Source organism: Coccinella septempunctata, chromosome 4 (assembly GCF_907165205.1).
Source record: "Coccinella septempunctata chromosome 4, icCocSept1.1, whole genome shotgun sequence".
Taxonomy (NCBI): Eukaryota; Metazoa; Arthropoda; class Insecta; order Coleoptera; family Coccinellidae; genus Coccinella; species Coccinella septempunctata.
The window spans coordinates 19982094-20000000 of NC_058192.1; the positions used below are offsets into that span (position 1 = coordinate 19982094).

Consider the following 17907-nt stretch of genomic DNA (forward strand, 5'->3'; position numbering starts at 1 on the left):
ACTATGAGTAGTTCATGGATGCTTCGCGGTAGGTATGTTGTTAGCATCGCTTTTCATGTCGCGATATGTTTTGATATTTTCATCAGTCAACTAATGGCGTCTGGGTGGAAGTGTACTCGATTTTTCCTCTAAAAACATGAATTAATCCGAAACTTTTTGTTAAAGTTACCCCAATTTTGTAGTGGTGAACTTTTAAATATTGAGCACTATGAGAAATTGGAGTGGGTAAAGTTTGGATTGTGTGTTTCTAGTGAAACCCTCTCAAATCATTTCTTCAAATATTTGATTATAAACATTCAAAATGAATGAGGATACTAGTGGCAAAGTTTCGGAAGACCGAAATATGTGGCCTCCTGTTGATTTATCTACGGGTAATTCAACACCCTCACAACACAATGTACCCATGCCAATACCCTCAACACCTCAAGGAACCCCAGGTAATGCTGGAAGTGCTGAATTCGATATGCCTTATGAATTGGTTCAGCAAGGCTGGAGAAAATTTTGGTCTAAAAGAGAAAATCGCCCTTATTTTTGGAACAGATTAACTGGGGAAAGTTTATGGGAAATGCCTACATTAAAGCCACAGTTTGACCCGATAACAGATCCACTCGGTATATGTGCACCCCCACCGCCAGTTATGCCAGTACAAACCACCCCAATACCCATGACTAAGAGAAGAATGTCAGAGGAGTTGAATATACCAGTAAAAAAGTTTATTTTGGCTGGACCTTGGGATTTAGATGTTCAAACAAATGTAATTATCTTTGAGAGACCTCCTTCAAGTTACATGCATTCACACCCTGAGATAGAAGCTTATCGTTGTAGCCTCTTAGCTAAACTGCGGCAATGTTATGAAGAATTATGCCACTCCAGGGAGTCCATAGATGCTCCTAAGGATTCTTTCAATCGGTGGTTGATGGAAAGAAAAGTAATAGATACAGGTATGAATAATATTGCATTCTATTAAATATTTTATATCATTATTAGTATAGGTTTCAAATTTCTCTTATTTTTTTAAACTTAAAAATACTTTTTGTTCAAATTATTTTTTATAAATGAAGAACCTTAATTTTAAGATCAAATATATTTTTCTGCAATATATCTATGATCGGTAGTTCAGTATAATGGGAAGTAGTTCTCTTTAAAAATGAGTATGAAAAAATTTCACTATCAATTATTAAATTTAATCATGAACATTTACTGCCAAATAGCTTTTATAAGGAAGAGATCAAGTAACCTATGTAAAATCATAAAGAATGTTTACTATATTTTCCTGCTGAATTTCAATGCAGCAATTCTTCCCGACTCTATTTGAGATGGAAAATTACAACTACAATGTTATCTTTTTTCAACAGGGTGCATGAATGTTTCCAAAGGGCTATTATAGATAATGCCATTTTCATTGAATTTCCCTTTTTTTTTTCAGACAATTTTGAAGAACGCTGTGTATAGTTGAGTGCGAACCAGGTAAAATCACCAGAATAGAATTGAATCCAAATGTTACATATCTGTTTGATCAGTATCTAAGAGGAGGAAACATTTTATTGTTACTTAACTACCTCGGTAGTTATTGTTCTGCAAACAAGTAAAATATAAGATTCAAATCGAAAAAATAAAAAACGTTATATATTGAATTATAACTTCTTTTATGAATAATACTGTTGAAAGAGCTATTTTTGAACTAGAAATATCTGAAGTTCAATACTGTCCATATGTTCAGAAATTTTTCTAACAAGTGCGGGAAAAAATCACACTTTCTACCAATAGTCAGGGAAATTCGCCTTCCACACAATGCAGGAAAATTACACTTTCGAAACTTAAATGAGTTCGGGAAAGTAGATACTAACGCACGGAAATTGAAAATAGTGGTTTCCCTCACAGGTGCGTAAAGAGCACTTTCCGGCACACAACTGTCGTTGACCGAACGACGTACGCGAAGCGGAGTTCAGACAACAGCTGCGTGAGGGAAAGACACTTTATGCATGAGTTGGAAACACTATTTCTTTTTCAACTTTTTTCTCAATTCTCCTTTACTCATTTCTTTCCGCGAAAGTAACACTTTCGAAACAAAAATTAGTGCGGGAAAGTAGGTAAAAACGCACCGGAGAAGAAAATTGTTATTTTCCTAACAAGTGTGGAAAGTGTTACTTTCCGCAAGAGACTGCTGCCGAGTGCGGAAAAGGCACTTTCCACATGAGCTTGGAACAATATTTTTCCTACTAGCGTAAATGAAACACTTTCACGGACAGTCTTGAAACTGGCGTTATAAGAAATTATATTTTTGTGCGCTCAGCCGCATAGAGAAACATTTGAATTTTATGATTGGTGCATAGAGACATGCCAAAATTTTATGATTGATGCGACTCTATTTCTATTTGCGTGCGGAAAAAACCCCTGCTATTCACTTTTTGCACGCATATGCAGCATAGCAAAGCTTTTTTTCGCATGATTTTGGAAAAGTACCACTTTCCAAACGTCAATTCTTGTGGAAAGTAATAACTTCGACACCCTAATAGGAGAAATTATTTTCCTAACAAGTGCTGCAAGTGATATTTTTCCGCATCCGACTTCCGTTGAGCTATTTACGCCAACCGGAGTTCAGGCCAGAAGTCGCATACGGAAAAAACCCTTTTTGATGGGTTGACAATTTTTTTTTTCGAATTTTTTCTCTATTTTCCATTACTCATTCCAGTTTCTAAACTTTTCCTCACCAGTGCGAGAAAAAATCAATTTCCTACACTAGTGCGCGAAAGTAACACTGCGAAACTGAAACTAGTGTGGGAAAACAGGTAAAAACAGACCAGACCAGAAAATATTCCCCTAACCACTGCGGAAAGTGATATGTAAAACCCGGAAAGCTGTCGCGTGCGGAATTAAACTTGACGGGTTGGGAACTTAATTTTTTCTACGATCTTTCCTTTTTTATTTTCTTTCACTCTGTGTGTTTCAGTTTTTTAAGTGTCAGTTTGCTGTATCAGTGCGTGAAAAAATCACTTTCCGTCAATATCTGGGGAGAAATTTCTTCACTTTTCGCACTAGTGCAGGAAAAGAAACTGAAATGAGGTCGGGAAAGTCCAAGAGCTGGCGACAAAAATCGACAAGAGTTTTGTAATGGCTAATAATTAAATATGATAAAGTGTTGAGGATGTACATAGGTTAGCACCCACTCGCAATATCAGGTAGTGGAACACCTGTCGGCGACGCTGTTTAATGTATGTCAAATTACAATATCCGCCCTTTGAGCGTCAGCTGACTACTTCTGTTCCAGGAATCTGTCGCCTGACTATTTTGTTACCACATAAGCAGTAAATACATTTTCAGCCATTACAAAATTCTTGCACTGACATCCTTATGGCGGCAACTTATGTAGTGTTTTGGTCAAGTTTCTTTGTACTATAAGCTAGTTTAATATCAATTTTCAATTACTACAAAAATTTTAAATACCTACTCCAAAGCGCGTCGCAGCCATCTGTTCCTCTACCTGACCTTGCGAATGGGTGCTAACGCAAGTTGTACACCCTCAATGCTAAATCACATTTAATTAAGGGCTATTCCAAAACACTGGTTGATTTTTGTTGCTAGCTCTCAGACTGGGTTAAAACGCACGGGAATAGAAAAAAAAAACATTCATTGTGTGACACCTGCCCATAGTAAGCAGAAATCCAGATGGTAATCTAGTACATTTAGAGAACCATTCAACATTGGGGAAGAAGCTTACACATTATTCCTTGTGCCAATTTCAATGAAGAGAATATCTACAAGAAAACAACGGATAACTGTTAACATATAAAGCAAAATATGAAATATTCTTCGAGCATGAATTGGGTGCAATGAAATACGTTTTACCAGCTTATCTGAGCTGGTTATCTTTGCAGGTTACGATCCGTTGCTTCCAAGCAGCTGCTTTCCAGAAATCTCGCAAAGCATGTATAAAGAAATCATAAATGACATCCCCATCAAACTGGTTCAGCCGAAATTTACCGGAGACGCCAGGAAGCAGCTATCTCGATACGCAGAGGCTTCGAAGAAAATAATCGAATCTCGCGACGCCGGCTCTGAGAGCAGGAAGGTGGTAAAGTGGAATGTGGACGAAACATTTCAATGGTTGAGGAAGACGGTGGGTGCAACCTACGATGATTTCCAAGACAGGTTGGCTCATCTCAGGCAGCAATGTCAGCCGCATCTTACTGCAACGGTGAGATATTGTTGATGTGCGCGCACAATCGGAACTTGTTGGCACTTGTTTTACGCCTTTCTTATTAAAAAAAAAAATGTTTCGAAAAATCTGTGTGCTCGACCCTTCGTTGTTGTGAATACTCCACATGTGGTAATTTTGAAGTTATCCATCTCAAATTCAGCATAACTCTCAACTCACTTGGAAAGCCTGTTGAAAATTCTTTTGAGCTTTTTTTTTGACAATTTTCGATAAAGTAACAATTGTGGTTTTGTGGTCAAATTTGATGCGGAACAAATTGCTGTTTGGAAACTAGACAAATTAAAAGTCTGCCAGAAATATAAGGAAAAGCCTTAAATTTCATGAAACCTTCCTTATGGTTTTATGAACTTATTTGAAGAAATTTAGGAAAATGATTGTCACTTTATGATCGCCACTCTGTCTGCCCTACAAGATAGCAAAAAATTTCACGTTTTACACTCGTGGAAGCATCAATATTTCCTTTGGATATGGACCTTGGTTGTTTTTCGTTTTGAACCACTGAAAATTATTTTCAAATATGTATTTCGAAAATATTTATTAGTATGTATGTATTATTAATGACATCTTATCCATTGATTGTGTCCGAACTTAAGGAGGAATTAAATAACATCCTAGATTTGCTATTCAAATATTCAGCTCTTCAAGTAGTCGCTCAATATCTGTAAGACCATCAGGGAGGTGTGGAATGTGCTCTCCTTAAATTATTAAGGAGAATTCCCTCCTGTACCCTGCAAGTGTATTTTAAACTTAGTTTCCGGAAGAAGCATACAGGTTGTTTCTGATTTCCCCCTCATTTCTTTTATGGTTGCATAATGTATAGCTCATTATATTTCTCAGTATATATGTATTTTTTCGTTTCAGGTAAGAACTTCTGTGGAAGGCATCTGTCTGAAGATTTATAATTTGTCCTGCGAATATGCCAAAAAAGTGAGGGAAAAGACTAATATTATTCTCAAAGAACACAATATGGAACTACCCCCTGTGATGACTATACCCCACACAAGAAAAGTTTGGTGTTATCCAATTCAGTTCTCAATTCCATGTCCGAGATTGCCAGTTGTTGAATATTTCCCAGACAGAGATCAGATGCAGATCAAATATCAGAATGATACCCTGATGATTAACAATATTTATCTTCAGAAACTGGTGAGTCACAAAGAATAATTTGTGAATGAACTTAATGATATTAGTATCACTTTATTCACTCATATATCGAAGAAAAATATATAAACGTGGCTCTATATGCGGTAACTGAGCCAAATTCAATAATGAAAATTTGACATGAGTTTATTGATTGATCTCCTGAAATTACATCAGTTTCAATTTACAAGACTATCAACAGAAAACTATAACTCTTGAAATTTGTACAGGGTGGGCAAAATTGGTGATACCTGAACTACAACTTTTTAACCCAACGAGATAGAGGAAAAAGAAAGTACCATTCATGTCGTCTTTTTGGGCAATTTCAACTTTGGTCATTATCTCCGTTTCTATTTGTGCTAGGATATTGAAATGAAGGCATTATATAGACACTTTTTTGATAGCAATCCAGTGACGTACTATGATTTTTTCCTACAGGTTTATTTGCTGAGCTATAACATAAAGTTGTGTTTTTTCTCAAGAAAACAATAGTTTAAAATGACTTAGGAAGAATCGCCATTTTTTTTTACCGTTTCAGAAATATATTATACATCACCCTCAGTCGTTCTGAGTCATTTTGAACTATTGTTTTCATAAGAAAAAATACATCTTTATGTTATAGCTCAGCAAATATACCTGTTGGAAAAAAATCATAGTACGCCACTGGATTGCTATCAAAAAAGTATCTGTATAACAGTGGCGGCTCGTGGTCATGAGAGCTGAGGAGGCTAATAGTTTTCGAGGAGTGTTGGAACAAACTCTTATCAGTCAATAAAGTATACTTCTTCAATATAATGAAAAGTTGCCAGTTCTAAGACTAATTTTCAATGCAAGGGGATGCTATATGCTCCTTTGACTTGTTATGCCTTTCGATAGAACGCGGTATATGTTTCAAATCTGAAAACCCCGTTTTGAACCATGAAGTATATTCTGTTTGATGAGAAAATAATAAATCTGGCCAGCAAAATAATTTTTCCCGTTTGATCGATCCAGTTAACCAATCACATTTATCGTACCAAACAACACTGAAACCTCTATTCTGACGATTTTCGGTAGACTTTAGTGTAATTAAATTTGGTGGAGGTCTTGTAAAGGTTTTAACAACGTGTACAGTTAATTCTCAATATTCAATTCCATTTTATTTTTTGATCCGTATCAGTACTTACCCCTAACGCCCTAACAGAACAACCTATCTTAACAAGAATATATCACAAATTTCCCGAAGTTCCAGTTCTCCACGAAGTCGTTACATTCAAATTGAAAATTGAAATCATAACAACTACCGCCGGACAACGCCCCTACCGCCGGAGATCAAGCGAATATAGTCGAAGACGGCACGAAAGAATGGATGGAGAACAGGGGAGCTGTGCCTCCTCTGGTACATTTTACGGGCGAATATGGTACAGTAAGTCAGCTGAACTCTTGTTCGGCTAGTATGTGAGTCCAGATAACGTATGCGTGAGTTACACTATCAACGGAAGCAGCAGGCCCAACAGCCTCCGTCCGAATAGGCAGTCCTAGGAAATATTCACATTCGATGCGGCGGACGCGTACGCGGCCGGTGGATTGTGTGATTGTTATGCTGGATTTTTATGAGCGGAGGACCGAAAAATGAACTAATTTGTATCTGAATATCTAGTTCAGGTGTTCGGAAAATTTATATAGAAATTACTTTCTGAAAATAAGGGCATGCCCAAAATGAATGTATTTTAGCTCTAAGCTTTATGAGGAGGCTTAGCCTCCCTTGCCTCCTTTGACGAGCCGCCCTTGCTGTATAATGTTTTCATTCCAACATCCTAGCTTAAACAGAAACGGCGATAATGACCAAAGTTGAAATTTTAATTTTGACCTATAACTCGAAAAGGAAAGAAGATAGAGGAATGCAGTTGATGGCATTATAAGTTTTTCGAAAAAAGACGACCGTAATGTGCCATGTATTTTCTTCTATCTTGTTGGGTTGAAAAAGTTGTATTACAGGTATCACCAATTTTACCCACCCTGTACATACCCGTACATCGTAGATTGAGTTGAACTTTTCGAAAATCTTCAGATTTAGGTATGTGGTGTGAAATATTGTTAGTCTCATTTAATGGTTTATTGAAATGTTCTTGTATTCGAAAAAATGAACTTTTTGTGTTTAACTACCACTCTTGGCTAGAGCCAACTTCCCCTAGGAACATTCTGATTAATTAACACCCAGTTGTAGGAGGGGCAATTTTAATTTTATTATAAATTATACCTTGTTTAGTGAGGGATTTAAATTTTAATGGACCATTAAATTGGCCGTCAGACAACAAGTTGAATCTACAGAGTATTCTCTAAAGATAATACAATTTTCAACTCTGTAACTTTTGTCAGTGAAGTTATGACACTTCATTGAGTGTGACGCGGCACAAGGATTGGATTTTATCTCTTGAGAACCGAGATCGAAAATGAACCATCAAGTTATAGTTACAGAGCTGCCATCAAATTTTGCCCCCCCTCTACTTGTTTGTGCCGAACGTTTGTGAAATTCTTCATATTTAATAATTGAGAAAAGACATAAAATGTGAGGGTTTCTTATAAAAGAAGAACCTCTAGACTTAGCGATTGACGGAAAAAAAATTATTTTACAGGAGCATCTGTATAGACATAGTTGCTTCGACGACAAAAAATTTGAGCAGTTCATACCGAGGGTTTGGGTGATGCTAAAAAGATATGCAACATTCTTAGGGGTTTATCCTACTGCAAAGAATGCCAGTTTGGACGTCCACGATACTCAAGCTTCACTTCCTGTAACTGTATTCGAATGTTTGAACAGAATGTTTGGTGTAACTTTTGAATGTTTTGCTTCCCCGCTGAACTGCTACTTCAAGCAGTATTGCTCGGCATTTGGGGATTGCGATGCATATTTCGGCAGCCGAGGGTGAGTAGAATGATGTTCGAGTTTAATTTAATCACCCATTTGGAAAAAGTCTGTTAAAATACGTTCTCCATAGGCCTTTTCTTCAGCTGAAGGCAGTTTCTGGATCTTTTGAAGTGAATCCCCCATTTTGCGAAGAACTTTGGGATGCCACTGTGACCCACATGGAACATCTCTTATCAGAAAGCCCCGAACCCCTGAGCTTCATTGTACTTATGCCAGACTACAGAGATCCGACGCCATCCGCATTGGTTAGGATCGAAAATAGTCAATTCAAGAGGAAACAGGTCACCGTTCCTGCTTACGAGCACGAATTCAGACATGGTCTCCAACACATTCTCACGAGGTAATTATTCTACAGAAGTTTTAAACAACTGCTTTCCTCATGCTGTTATAAGTATTGCAATGGGAGATTCAGTTATTAGTATTGATGACGAATTTTTGTTAGGTTCTTAAACTCTGAAGGAATAGTTGTTTTCTGACGAGCTTGCGTAAAGTTACGCTTTTGAATACTGTGTGGAAAAGTAAAATTACTCTAAAATACCATTGGTGGCAAAAAATTAGATTTTTTGTAGTAGCTGTAGACAACTCTATGCAATGTGAGATACAGTTTCAACTTTTATTTGTAATTCCAATATTGGCATTTCAGCTCACAACAAAGAAAAACTATTAATAATAATAATAATAACTGTTCTTTAATGGCCATCGACCGAAGTCCTTCAGCCTAGTGAATTACACAAATACAAAAAAAAAATAAAAAATTCATTCTATTTCAGTTTTTTCACTACAGCTCAAATAGTCTGTCCATCACACTACGAGTTGGAAATTTTCTGTGTGGGTTAGTTACCGGGAGGTCCTTGTGGAACATGATTTCGACATCCTCTATTTCTTTCAATCTTTGTGCAAATCTTCTATTCAGTTCCTCTAGTCTCTCCTTGATTGCTTGTATGTTGGCTTTTTCATATAAGAGTTCATTTGATGGGTTGTGGAGTTTATTAAGTGGGTGTCTCAGTCGAGTTATGATTCTTAGTGCTGATCTTTCTCCTACTTCTATATTTCTCAGTACCGAGTGAAAAACTATTATTTATTGTAATAAATGATTATAGTATTGCCAAGTCTGCGTCTGTCAACTTGGACAATTGCTGTCAGATTGTTCCTCTATTTCTTTCAACAAGAATCCGCAAACACAGACACTTTTCTTTCCATCATTTACGGGTTCAAATATTCGAACTTGTTCGTCTAAGTACGTGCGGAAACGATACACTTTTCGCACGTGTTAGGAAAATATCTATTTCCTAACAAGTACGGAAAGTGACACTTTCGTCTCTTTCTGTCATGTTCTTTCCCTCATTTCAGTTCCCTAAATATAACTTTTCCGCACCAGTGCAGAAAAAAATCACAAACCGCTCATCATAGCTGGGGAGAAATTCATTTTACCGCACTGGTGCGGCAAAGTGGGTAAAAAGGCACGGGGATGGAAACCATTTTTGGTTTGCAGCTGTGTGTCGCTTCATTTGATAGTAACTGTTAATAGTAACTGCGCCGAATCACGAAACTGTCTTTAAAAAGGTTCAGGCCAAATGTACCAATTGTACATATCGAAATACAAGAAGGCAATGGATCACAGGCAGGTAAACGAAATATGTCGGCTACAAGAAGAAATCATTGTGTGCCAAGTTGGGACTGTAAGTAAGGCGGTGGTCAAATTCTCGCTTATTCCTTGTGGTGTGTCCGAGCTTGAAAATCCGTGATCCAAAATTATTCATCCTTTGGGATTGGTTGCTCTCAATTAATCAATGGTTCATTGATTTTCGAGACGATTTGTTTTCGTAAAAAAAACATGCCTCCCTTTGTTTCTTACGCTTCAAAAACGAGTTAGTTTTGTTAGCTCCTCTTCACATTGAAACACTCTAATTGTTGATTGGCCTTTACTTTCTGGATAAATCCATGACTGGCCATCTATGACATATATGACCACAGTAAGTTGCAGTTTGTAGGCCAGTGGCGACTTGTGATCATTTGAACAGAGGAGACTGAGATTTTTATGAGCAGTGGATTCCCAGTCAATCAATTATCTGTTTTCAATAAAATGAAAAGTAATATTTTTTCTGAAAATAGTTTCTATGGTCGAGCATTCCATCGCTTTAATTAAACATGTATACATGTATGCTGAGCTGTTGATGTTATGTGCGACTTCTGCTGGCTTTCAACATCGCCTTCACCAAACTTGTTGATCCTCTCTGGTATTTTATTGACTTGAGCATTTTTACGTTCGTAGGCTGTTGGAGGTTTCCGAAGATCTCTTATACTGTGTTCCGGCTATACATTTTCACGTACTTATTTGATAAGATATTTATTCGTGTAAATATACCCAAGTCAGTAAGCAGGTAAAGCTTCAACCTCCTTTCCTATGCTCTAGGTCTGAGCTGAACGTGCGCTCAGTTCATGGCACTGTCATTATTTGGTTGCAAAATACTGCTGGTAACCAGAGATGGGAACCAACAGATGACAAGGTGCAAGCATTGCTAGAAGCATTCAGACCTGGCAGAGAAAGGGAAAGGGATCGACAAGAGCTGTTGAGTCCTACAAGGCAGGGTAGCACATCAGACACGAAAGAAGCAGTTGTTCACTGAGTCTTTTGTATCATGTGACATTTCCATGTTTTTGTATAGTTTATCGAGAGTGGCATTTATATTTTTTATAAATATTTTATTTATACATTTCGCGATTAAGTTTGGTTTTTGTAAAAAAAATTCTTGTAATTATAAGACGAAATTCTACATTAGATAAATAAATTTGGTATGAAAATTTGAATTTACAAGCATTATTTCAAGTTTCAAATGTACACTGGTGTGATATTCGCTAAAATATGAGATTTTCATTTTATTCATTGTTTTGAATTTGATATCAAGTTATCATTTATAAAATTCTATATATTTATAGTGATTGCCTAGTATGTATGTTCTCCGCTGTTTCCTGAAAAGTATGGAAACTTGGTAGGGGGTGTCATTATTTTTGAATTGATGTGGTTCGTTTTCGATATTGTAAGCAATATCTTGAACGAATATCTTGTTAGATGTTATATAATATTACAAGAAGAGTGAAGTGTGACTACTACTAATGGATAGGTGCTTAATTTCTAACATCATCATATCAACCTTGAAATTGATGAAAATTATTCAGTAATATTTTATATTGAACTTTTAGTTAATATCTGTAAGTTACACACATACTATGGCTTATCAACTATTATATTTGTATACATGTAAAATAGAGATATATAGATGCAATTTGTTCATTAGATATAGTTTCCATTATTTCTGAGATATCTTTTACTCAATCTTCTTCATTGTAGAAAAGTTTTATTTGGTATGTTATTGATTAATGGTGCAATTTTCAAAGAATGAAAATTTATTAGAATATGATATTGTTTTCCTAATTTATATTTGATTTTTTAAGCTATCCCCAACTAACAATTTGTGGGTTATTTTCAGTATGTCTAGAAAAATTGTAATATGTCTACTGACTGATGCATTTAAAATGAAGAATATCGGTAATTATGGTCAACTAGGTTTGAACATTCGATATATAAAATAAATTTTCATTAAATATAGATACATTCAGTTGTTTCTTGGTTAGCTCCCTATGATTGTAATCGTTTACATGGACCAAAAATATAAGAAACTACATTATTTGAACAAAAAGAACGAATTCAGAATGTGATAACTGATAAGGTAGCTTGCTATGCAGGGCACACAGAGGAGTTTTTATAAACTTCTCATTTAATTTGAGAAAAATAAAGTTTGGTGAAATAATCAAGTTTTCATAGTTTTATTTTTGCATGAGAGGAACTTTACTAATAGCTTTAATTGATCAAAAACGACAGATTAGTTTGCTTCAGGAAGTAGATAGACAGGAGGAAGATATGTAGCACTATTGAGGATGAAGATCACCGGCTTGGTTTATTACCTTCTAAGAAAAACTATTCATCATATCCATGGATCCTAACTTAAATCCATAGGCAAGTTCTCTTTTTCAGGAATCAATGAAATCGATGATGAAAATGGCGAAGTTAAAAAAATACAATAGATCTGATTATCATAAACAATTCTAAACCAAGAATAACAAAGAATTCCAATGTATCATGGTGGGCCACGTACATGCCGTAAAATAAGTCATTTGCCTAATGGGATCTTCTCTAGGCGCCATAACGAATTGTCCAAATCATTGGTTGCCATTGGTTATTGTCACAGATTATATATAATAATGAAGTGATAGCGACTAGAGGCAATTAATACAAAATACAATAACAAGAATTAATTTCAGATCCATATACCACCCGCCGATATGAATATCGGCATGTGTTACGATATGAATTTACAAAGCCAATTTGCCATCGTCAAGACAACTAAATGGAGAACGTTCCACCGAAGAAGAGAAGATGCTGACCATGGTGTCGGTCCTGACAATGGCAGATTGGCTAGTTCAATTCAATAAATTGAAAAATGTATATATTGCAATTCAAGAGCATTAATTTAAATTCAAATACTTACAGTCCAAGATCTAATTCTTCTTAATCACATTTGTTTTGTGCTACTGAAAGTGGCCATTAACTGTTTCAAACCTACTTGATCCTATTCATATCGCAAAATCGACCTTTTATTTCTCCATGACTACTTGAAAATTGTATCCATGTAAATATTTCTGAAATTGAAACATTGGGCATCAGGAAAATAACCCACTCTTCATGTGTAACAATATCCCCTTTTGTGTAGTTTAGATTTTTCATTAAACATACAAACTATGTTCGTTTTTTTAAAGATGAAACAACCTTCCAAACTTCCATTCGTTTATATTCAAAATTTGAATTCCGAAATGCATATTTATTGATATAGACCAGTATGGTCTATCGATGATTTTTCAGGATAAAATTGATTTTTTGTGTTTATACCAGAATATATTTCAGAATGTTCTGAAATGAAGAAATATCGTGTTTTTTTCGTCGAGGATAAACTCGCAAATTACTACTAAGAAATATTCCAAAATCCAGATTCTCAACTTCATAACATGAAGTTGATGGGCGAGACGCCCATCAACGACTTTCTGATTGCCGACACAGATTACGGAGTAGATGATTCACCGCTTAGGTGCTCTTCTACTGGTAGCCATCGAAAGAACAGGTTCCTCCCATGAGAACCTCTTGTCCCAGAGTGCATACAGTGACTCTAACTCCTGTTAAAGTCTGTACTGTAAGAATTCAGTGTTAATGGTGACATCTATGTTCTCATTAACGTTGTTGTTCAACGACAGAAATGACGAAGTTACAAAATAGGTAGAATAAAAAATAAGTTCAATATACATAACTTTTATTGTGACTTATGGCTTACACTATTCAGACAAACTGAATGTTTCAGAATCATTTTATGTCAAAAAATTTCATAACAATAGTCGAGAGATCACAAATTATAAAATTTCAATAAATAAAATTGATACATTTACAGTCCCTGGCCAGTTTATTAGATGCACTGAGGATTTTTTTTATATTTACTGGTATTGCCCGAGGAAAAAGCAGAATATTTGAATTTTATTTCCACAGATTGTCAGTTTTATCTACGACTCTCATTAAATTGTTCTATTTGGCATTTATTATTGATGTTGTAGTATAAGTACTTAAGTAAGAATCAGTACTATGTCTTCCAGTGGACGTCTTGCATTCTGCAGGTTCGGACGTTATTTCGATAATCCACATATGAAATCATCATCTTCGAATGCAGCAAACCGAACAATTCTGCATTGATAGTATGAAGCTCTCATAGCTACACAGGGTGGCTCAGCAAAATATTAGAATTTCATGTTTAATCATCAATAAATCAATATTTTTAATTGAATATGATATATTATATGTGAAAACCATCAGATGAAGATTATGTAACATATACATTCAATTTAATGATTCAATATTCAAAAACCATTAACCTAATAACATATTTCAAAGCGTGTTTAATTGAGATTTTGCATCGAATAAATGCGTCTAATAATATGGCCAGGGACTGTACAACTTAAAAAAAAAACTGGAGACCTAACTCATGTAAACAAATAACATGAAGAACAAAACTAAAATGTAACTGAGATAAATACATTACTGCGGATTCGGTTGAGTTGGATAATTGTATCCATATTGCCCTTGAGGGGGAGGTGGGCCTTGTTGGGTTGGAGGTCTAGCTGCATATTGATAGCCTTGTGGCTGACCTCCATACTGTTGAGGTGCATAACCTTGTTGAGGACCATAACCATAGCTATTTGGTGGCCCAGCAGGTGGGTATACCTGCCCTGGCGGCCCGCTCGCATTATATGGCGCATTGGGGTTACTGGATTGTGAATTGGGAGGATATGGGGATGTTACGTAGGGTTGGGATGGTGGAGCAGATGAAGTTGAAGTAACAGTTGGATTTTGAGTATTGGTTGGAGGTCCGGAGAAGGGGGGAGTCTGAGCATTTTGAGATGGGTAATTTTGAGGAGCTGCATTAGGCTGATTGGCATATGAAGCTGGGTTTTGTTGAGGTGCAGAAGGATGAGTCTGGTTTGATGATGGTGGGGGATAACCTAAAATATTTGTTAGTTCAAATTACACGAATTATTATACTGAAATCAACTTACCTTGTTGAGGAACATAGCCTTGTGGAGGTGGAGCATAACCTTGAGGAGGCGCATTAGAGTTAGGATAAGGAGCTCCATTTGGGGGACCTCCATATGGAGGTTGCGGGGGCCCCGATGGTGGAGCATACGGACCTGCTGGAGGTTGGGGTGGTCCACTGCTAGGAGGAGCCCCACCATATCCTTGATGAGGGGGATAATTATTATGAGATGTGGTAGGAGGTCCATAAGTACCTTCAATAGCAGAATCATAGATCAGTATTCTCATTATAAAATTTTGGAATATATAGAAATGGTTGTTCAGCTGACATGATCACTATTACCTCGTTCGTTTTGAAGGACGGCATGTGGTGTATGCAATAAAACGAACGATGTGTGTAACTTTAGTATGTCCTGATAACTCTATAGTTTGTAATAACTTGTGTTCAAAAAAATTCTCTCATTTTTCAGTGATTTTCAACTGCATTTTCCTTTATAAAGCTAGATGAAGATGATGGTGGAATAGAATATCCAGATTGTTTTTTTTCAATATGAACAATACCTTGAGTATTAGGAGGATAAGTTGGTGGCTGATTTTGAGGTGGATACTGTGTCTGTGGATGACCTTGTGGATAAGGAGCACCTTGCTGTTGAGGGTATTGTCCAGGATATTGATTTTGTTGATATCCCCTTTGCCCATAAGGATGTGGTGGAGCTGCAACTGGTCTTTGAGGCCCTAATGGTTGTCTATATTGTGGTTGCTGCTGATTGAAATTATTCATATGCTGAGCTTCTGGATTTGTAGGTGGTTGGCCATGACCCACAGGAGGGCCTTGTGCAGGATTTTGTTGCAGCATCTATGACAGGAAAATGAATTAGAGAAACTAATTGATAAGGATATTACGCATTACCCTTCTGAAATACAAATTTCTGATCACGTAAGAATGCTAGTACTTACAGGTAAAAGCTGCGGTACATTCTGCCCAGAATCTGCAATTGTGGCAAGATATATAAGATTCCTATGTAAAGTTTGCTGGTACTGCATTACTTCTTGAGCTTTCCCTTTAGATTGAAATTCTTGAATGGCTTGAATCAAGTGGCCATTTTCATCTAGTATTTTTTGTATTTGAGCTGGTGTAGGAGGAGCTCGATTTCCTCCTCTAGCAAAAACAACAGACATTTTATACGAATTTGTTCATATATTTCTTCCGTAGAAGTTGTTATCGTTTACAGTTGTTATTCGTTCTTATTAAGGAGTTAGGAGACTGAATATTAGTTTAAAAAAATTTCACCTTCAGTTCGCCATTCATTATTTTCCCTCTTTCAATGGACCGGAACGAACCATAGCATGGCGCATAGAGTCATGGCATGGCGTGTGTGTTCTTTCTATTTTGTAGCTACTGCTACATGGCCTTATCCTGTGGTTGACAATCCACTTAATGCTCATTTGAATCATTCATCAATCCTGTTGAAAATTCTTGTTGCATTAAAAAGTTTTTCAAAACACAAAATATCATTACATTTCATACGGTTGAGAATCAGTTGACGAAAAATAAAAACAAAGTGTGACGTTCAGGAAAAAATTATGGTTATCATATTCTATGGCTTTCTGAAATATAACCTCTTTTGACACCTTATAACCTAAAACCCCCAGTCCATAATCATAGATTACAGAGTAATCCGAAATTCAAATTTTCGAACCAATTTTTCCTAGAAAGAAGATTTAATTATGAAAGCAAAAAGAAACAAGCAAGTTAAAAAGATCTTAGGTTTTTATGAAAACAACTTTGGCTTCAGACTGCCGTACCAAGTATTGGTTGATGGAACGTTTTGTTATGCTGCACTTCAGGTAATACATAACCATGCAAAGTCTTTTTTTCTCTTAAACTTGTTGATTTTCTAGAATCAAATACATATCGCCGACAACCTACCCCGTTATCTGCAAGGAGAAATTTTATTATTCACCACATCATGTGTTATTATAGAAATGGAAAAGTTTGGCAGCAAAGTGATTGGAGCCTTATTGATTTTAAAACAATTTGGAGTACACAAATGTGGACACGAAAAAAAAGCAATTCCTGGAGCCGAGTGTCTATTATCTATGCTGGGCAAAAGAAATGAAAGGCACTATATCCTAGCTACACAAGATAAAGATTTGGAAAATAAAGTTCGGCAGATTCCTGGTGCAGCATTACTCTACCTGCATAGTAAAACTCCGATTCTTGAAAAACCTTCAATGGCATCTGTTTCTTTTGCCAAGGAAAAAGTAGCAGGTAGATATGGAATGATTAATTGTTTTTCACTCAATGTATATGATTGGATCTTACATGATCTGATTAGATCATAAAAGACCCATTAATATATGGATTGGTTGTTAGGGAGGCATTCGAATTAGATTGAACTATATACATAAAGATGGAAATGTTGAACATTTGGAAAACTATTGAAATTTATCCTACCTCTAAACATTTCAAAAAATTGAAATTCGATTGCAAGATTTATTGTGGATGTTAACAGATAGAAATTGTAGGGAAATAAAATAATGTTATAAATGTCAGGTCCCATCTGATGTACTTTGAATATTATTGTCAAGTGCAGGCCACCATCCGTCTGTTCCGATATTCCTGAATAGTACTGTCAGTATTTGAGAGACGATGCCTATTGGCTCAGTTGTTCGAGTTCTATTGTTATTCGATTGCTGGCCAGTAAAACTAGCAATATCGGAACAGGCCCAAAATCATACAAGAACTTGGTTACGGGTGGGGTCCACCAACTGCACACTCCATTTTTCATTTCAATTTCTTCTTCAGGAATAGGAACAATTCAGAGTGGGGAATTGAAAAAACTCAAAGAAGCACATGGAATTGTTGAAGAAAACCTGAAAAAACCGAGAAAAAAAAAGATTAAAGGACCAAATCCTTTATCATGTATGAAGAAAAAGGGAAAGAAGAACAAGCAAAATCTAAAAGCAAATAGTGAAACGACAGAACTTCCACAAAAAGAAAAACCGAAGAAG

General features: G+C 36.2%; 3 protein-coding genes across 5 annotated transcripts in view; 2 read left to right on the plus strand and 1 right to left on the minus strand.

Moving 5' to 3' along the window:
- The first annotated feature begins 55 nt into the window (after positions 1-55).
- LOC123310982 (mRNA (2'-O-methyladenosine-N(6)-)-methyltransferase) lies at positions 56-12077 on the plus strand. Its single transcript, XM_044894712.1, has 6 exons — positions 56-941; positions 3876-4195; positions 5078-5362; positions 7972-8261; positions 8335-8604; positions 10678-12077. The coding sequence occupies exons 1-6, from the start codon at positions 302-304 to the stop codon at positions 10889-10891; spliced, it is 2019 nt and encodes a 672-aa protein (XP_044750647.1). The 5' UTR covers positions 56-301; the 3' UTR covers positions 10892-12077.
- A 2207-nt stretch (positions 12078-14284) lies between these two features.
- Positions 14285-16245, minus strand: LOC123312099 (proline-rich protein HaeIII subfamily 1-like). Of its 2 annotated transcripts, XM_044896330.1 has the most exons (5): positions 16184-16245; positions 15850-16051; positions 15454-15748; positions 14916-15146; positions 14285-14861 (listed from the first exon to the last, which is right to left on the minus strand). In XM_044896330.1, the coding sequence occupies exons 2-5, from the start codon at positions 15934-15936 to the stop codon at positions 14398-14400; spliced, it is 1077 nt and encodes a 358-aa protein (XP_044752265.1). In that variant the 5' UTR covers positions 15937-16051; positions 16184-16245; the 3' UTR covers positions 14285-14397. The 2 variants fall into 2 exon arrangements, with proteins under 2 accessions (XP_044752265.1, XP_044752264.1); XM_044896329.1 differs by having other exon boundaries at positions 15850-16228.
- Positions 16246-16518: 273 nt separating this feature from the next.
- LOC123312611 (rRNA-processing protein UTP23 homolog) overlaps positions 16519-17907 on the plus strand; it is a 2031-nt gene continuing 642 nt past the window's right edge. For both annotated transcript variants that reach the window (XM_044897142.1, XM_044897143.1), the window contains exons 1-3: positions 16519-16740; positions 16795-17164; positions 17702-17907. The exon at positions 17702-17907 is cut by the window's right edge. In XM_044897142.1, the coding sequence (XP_044753077.1) occupies positions 16621-16740; positions 16795-17164; positions 17702-17907 (696 nt within the window). In that variant the 5' untranslated portion in view covers positions 16519-16620. The remainder of the gene's footprint in view (positions 16741-16794; positions 17165-17701) is intronic.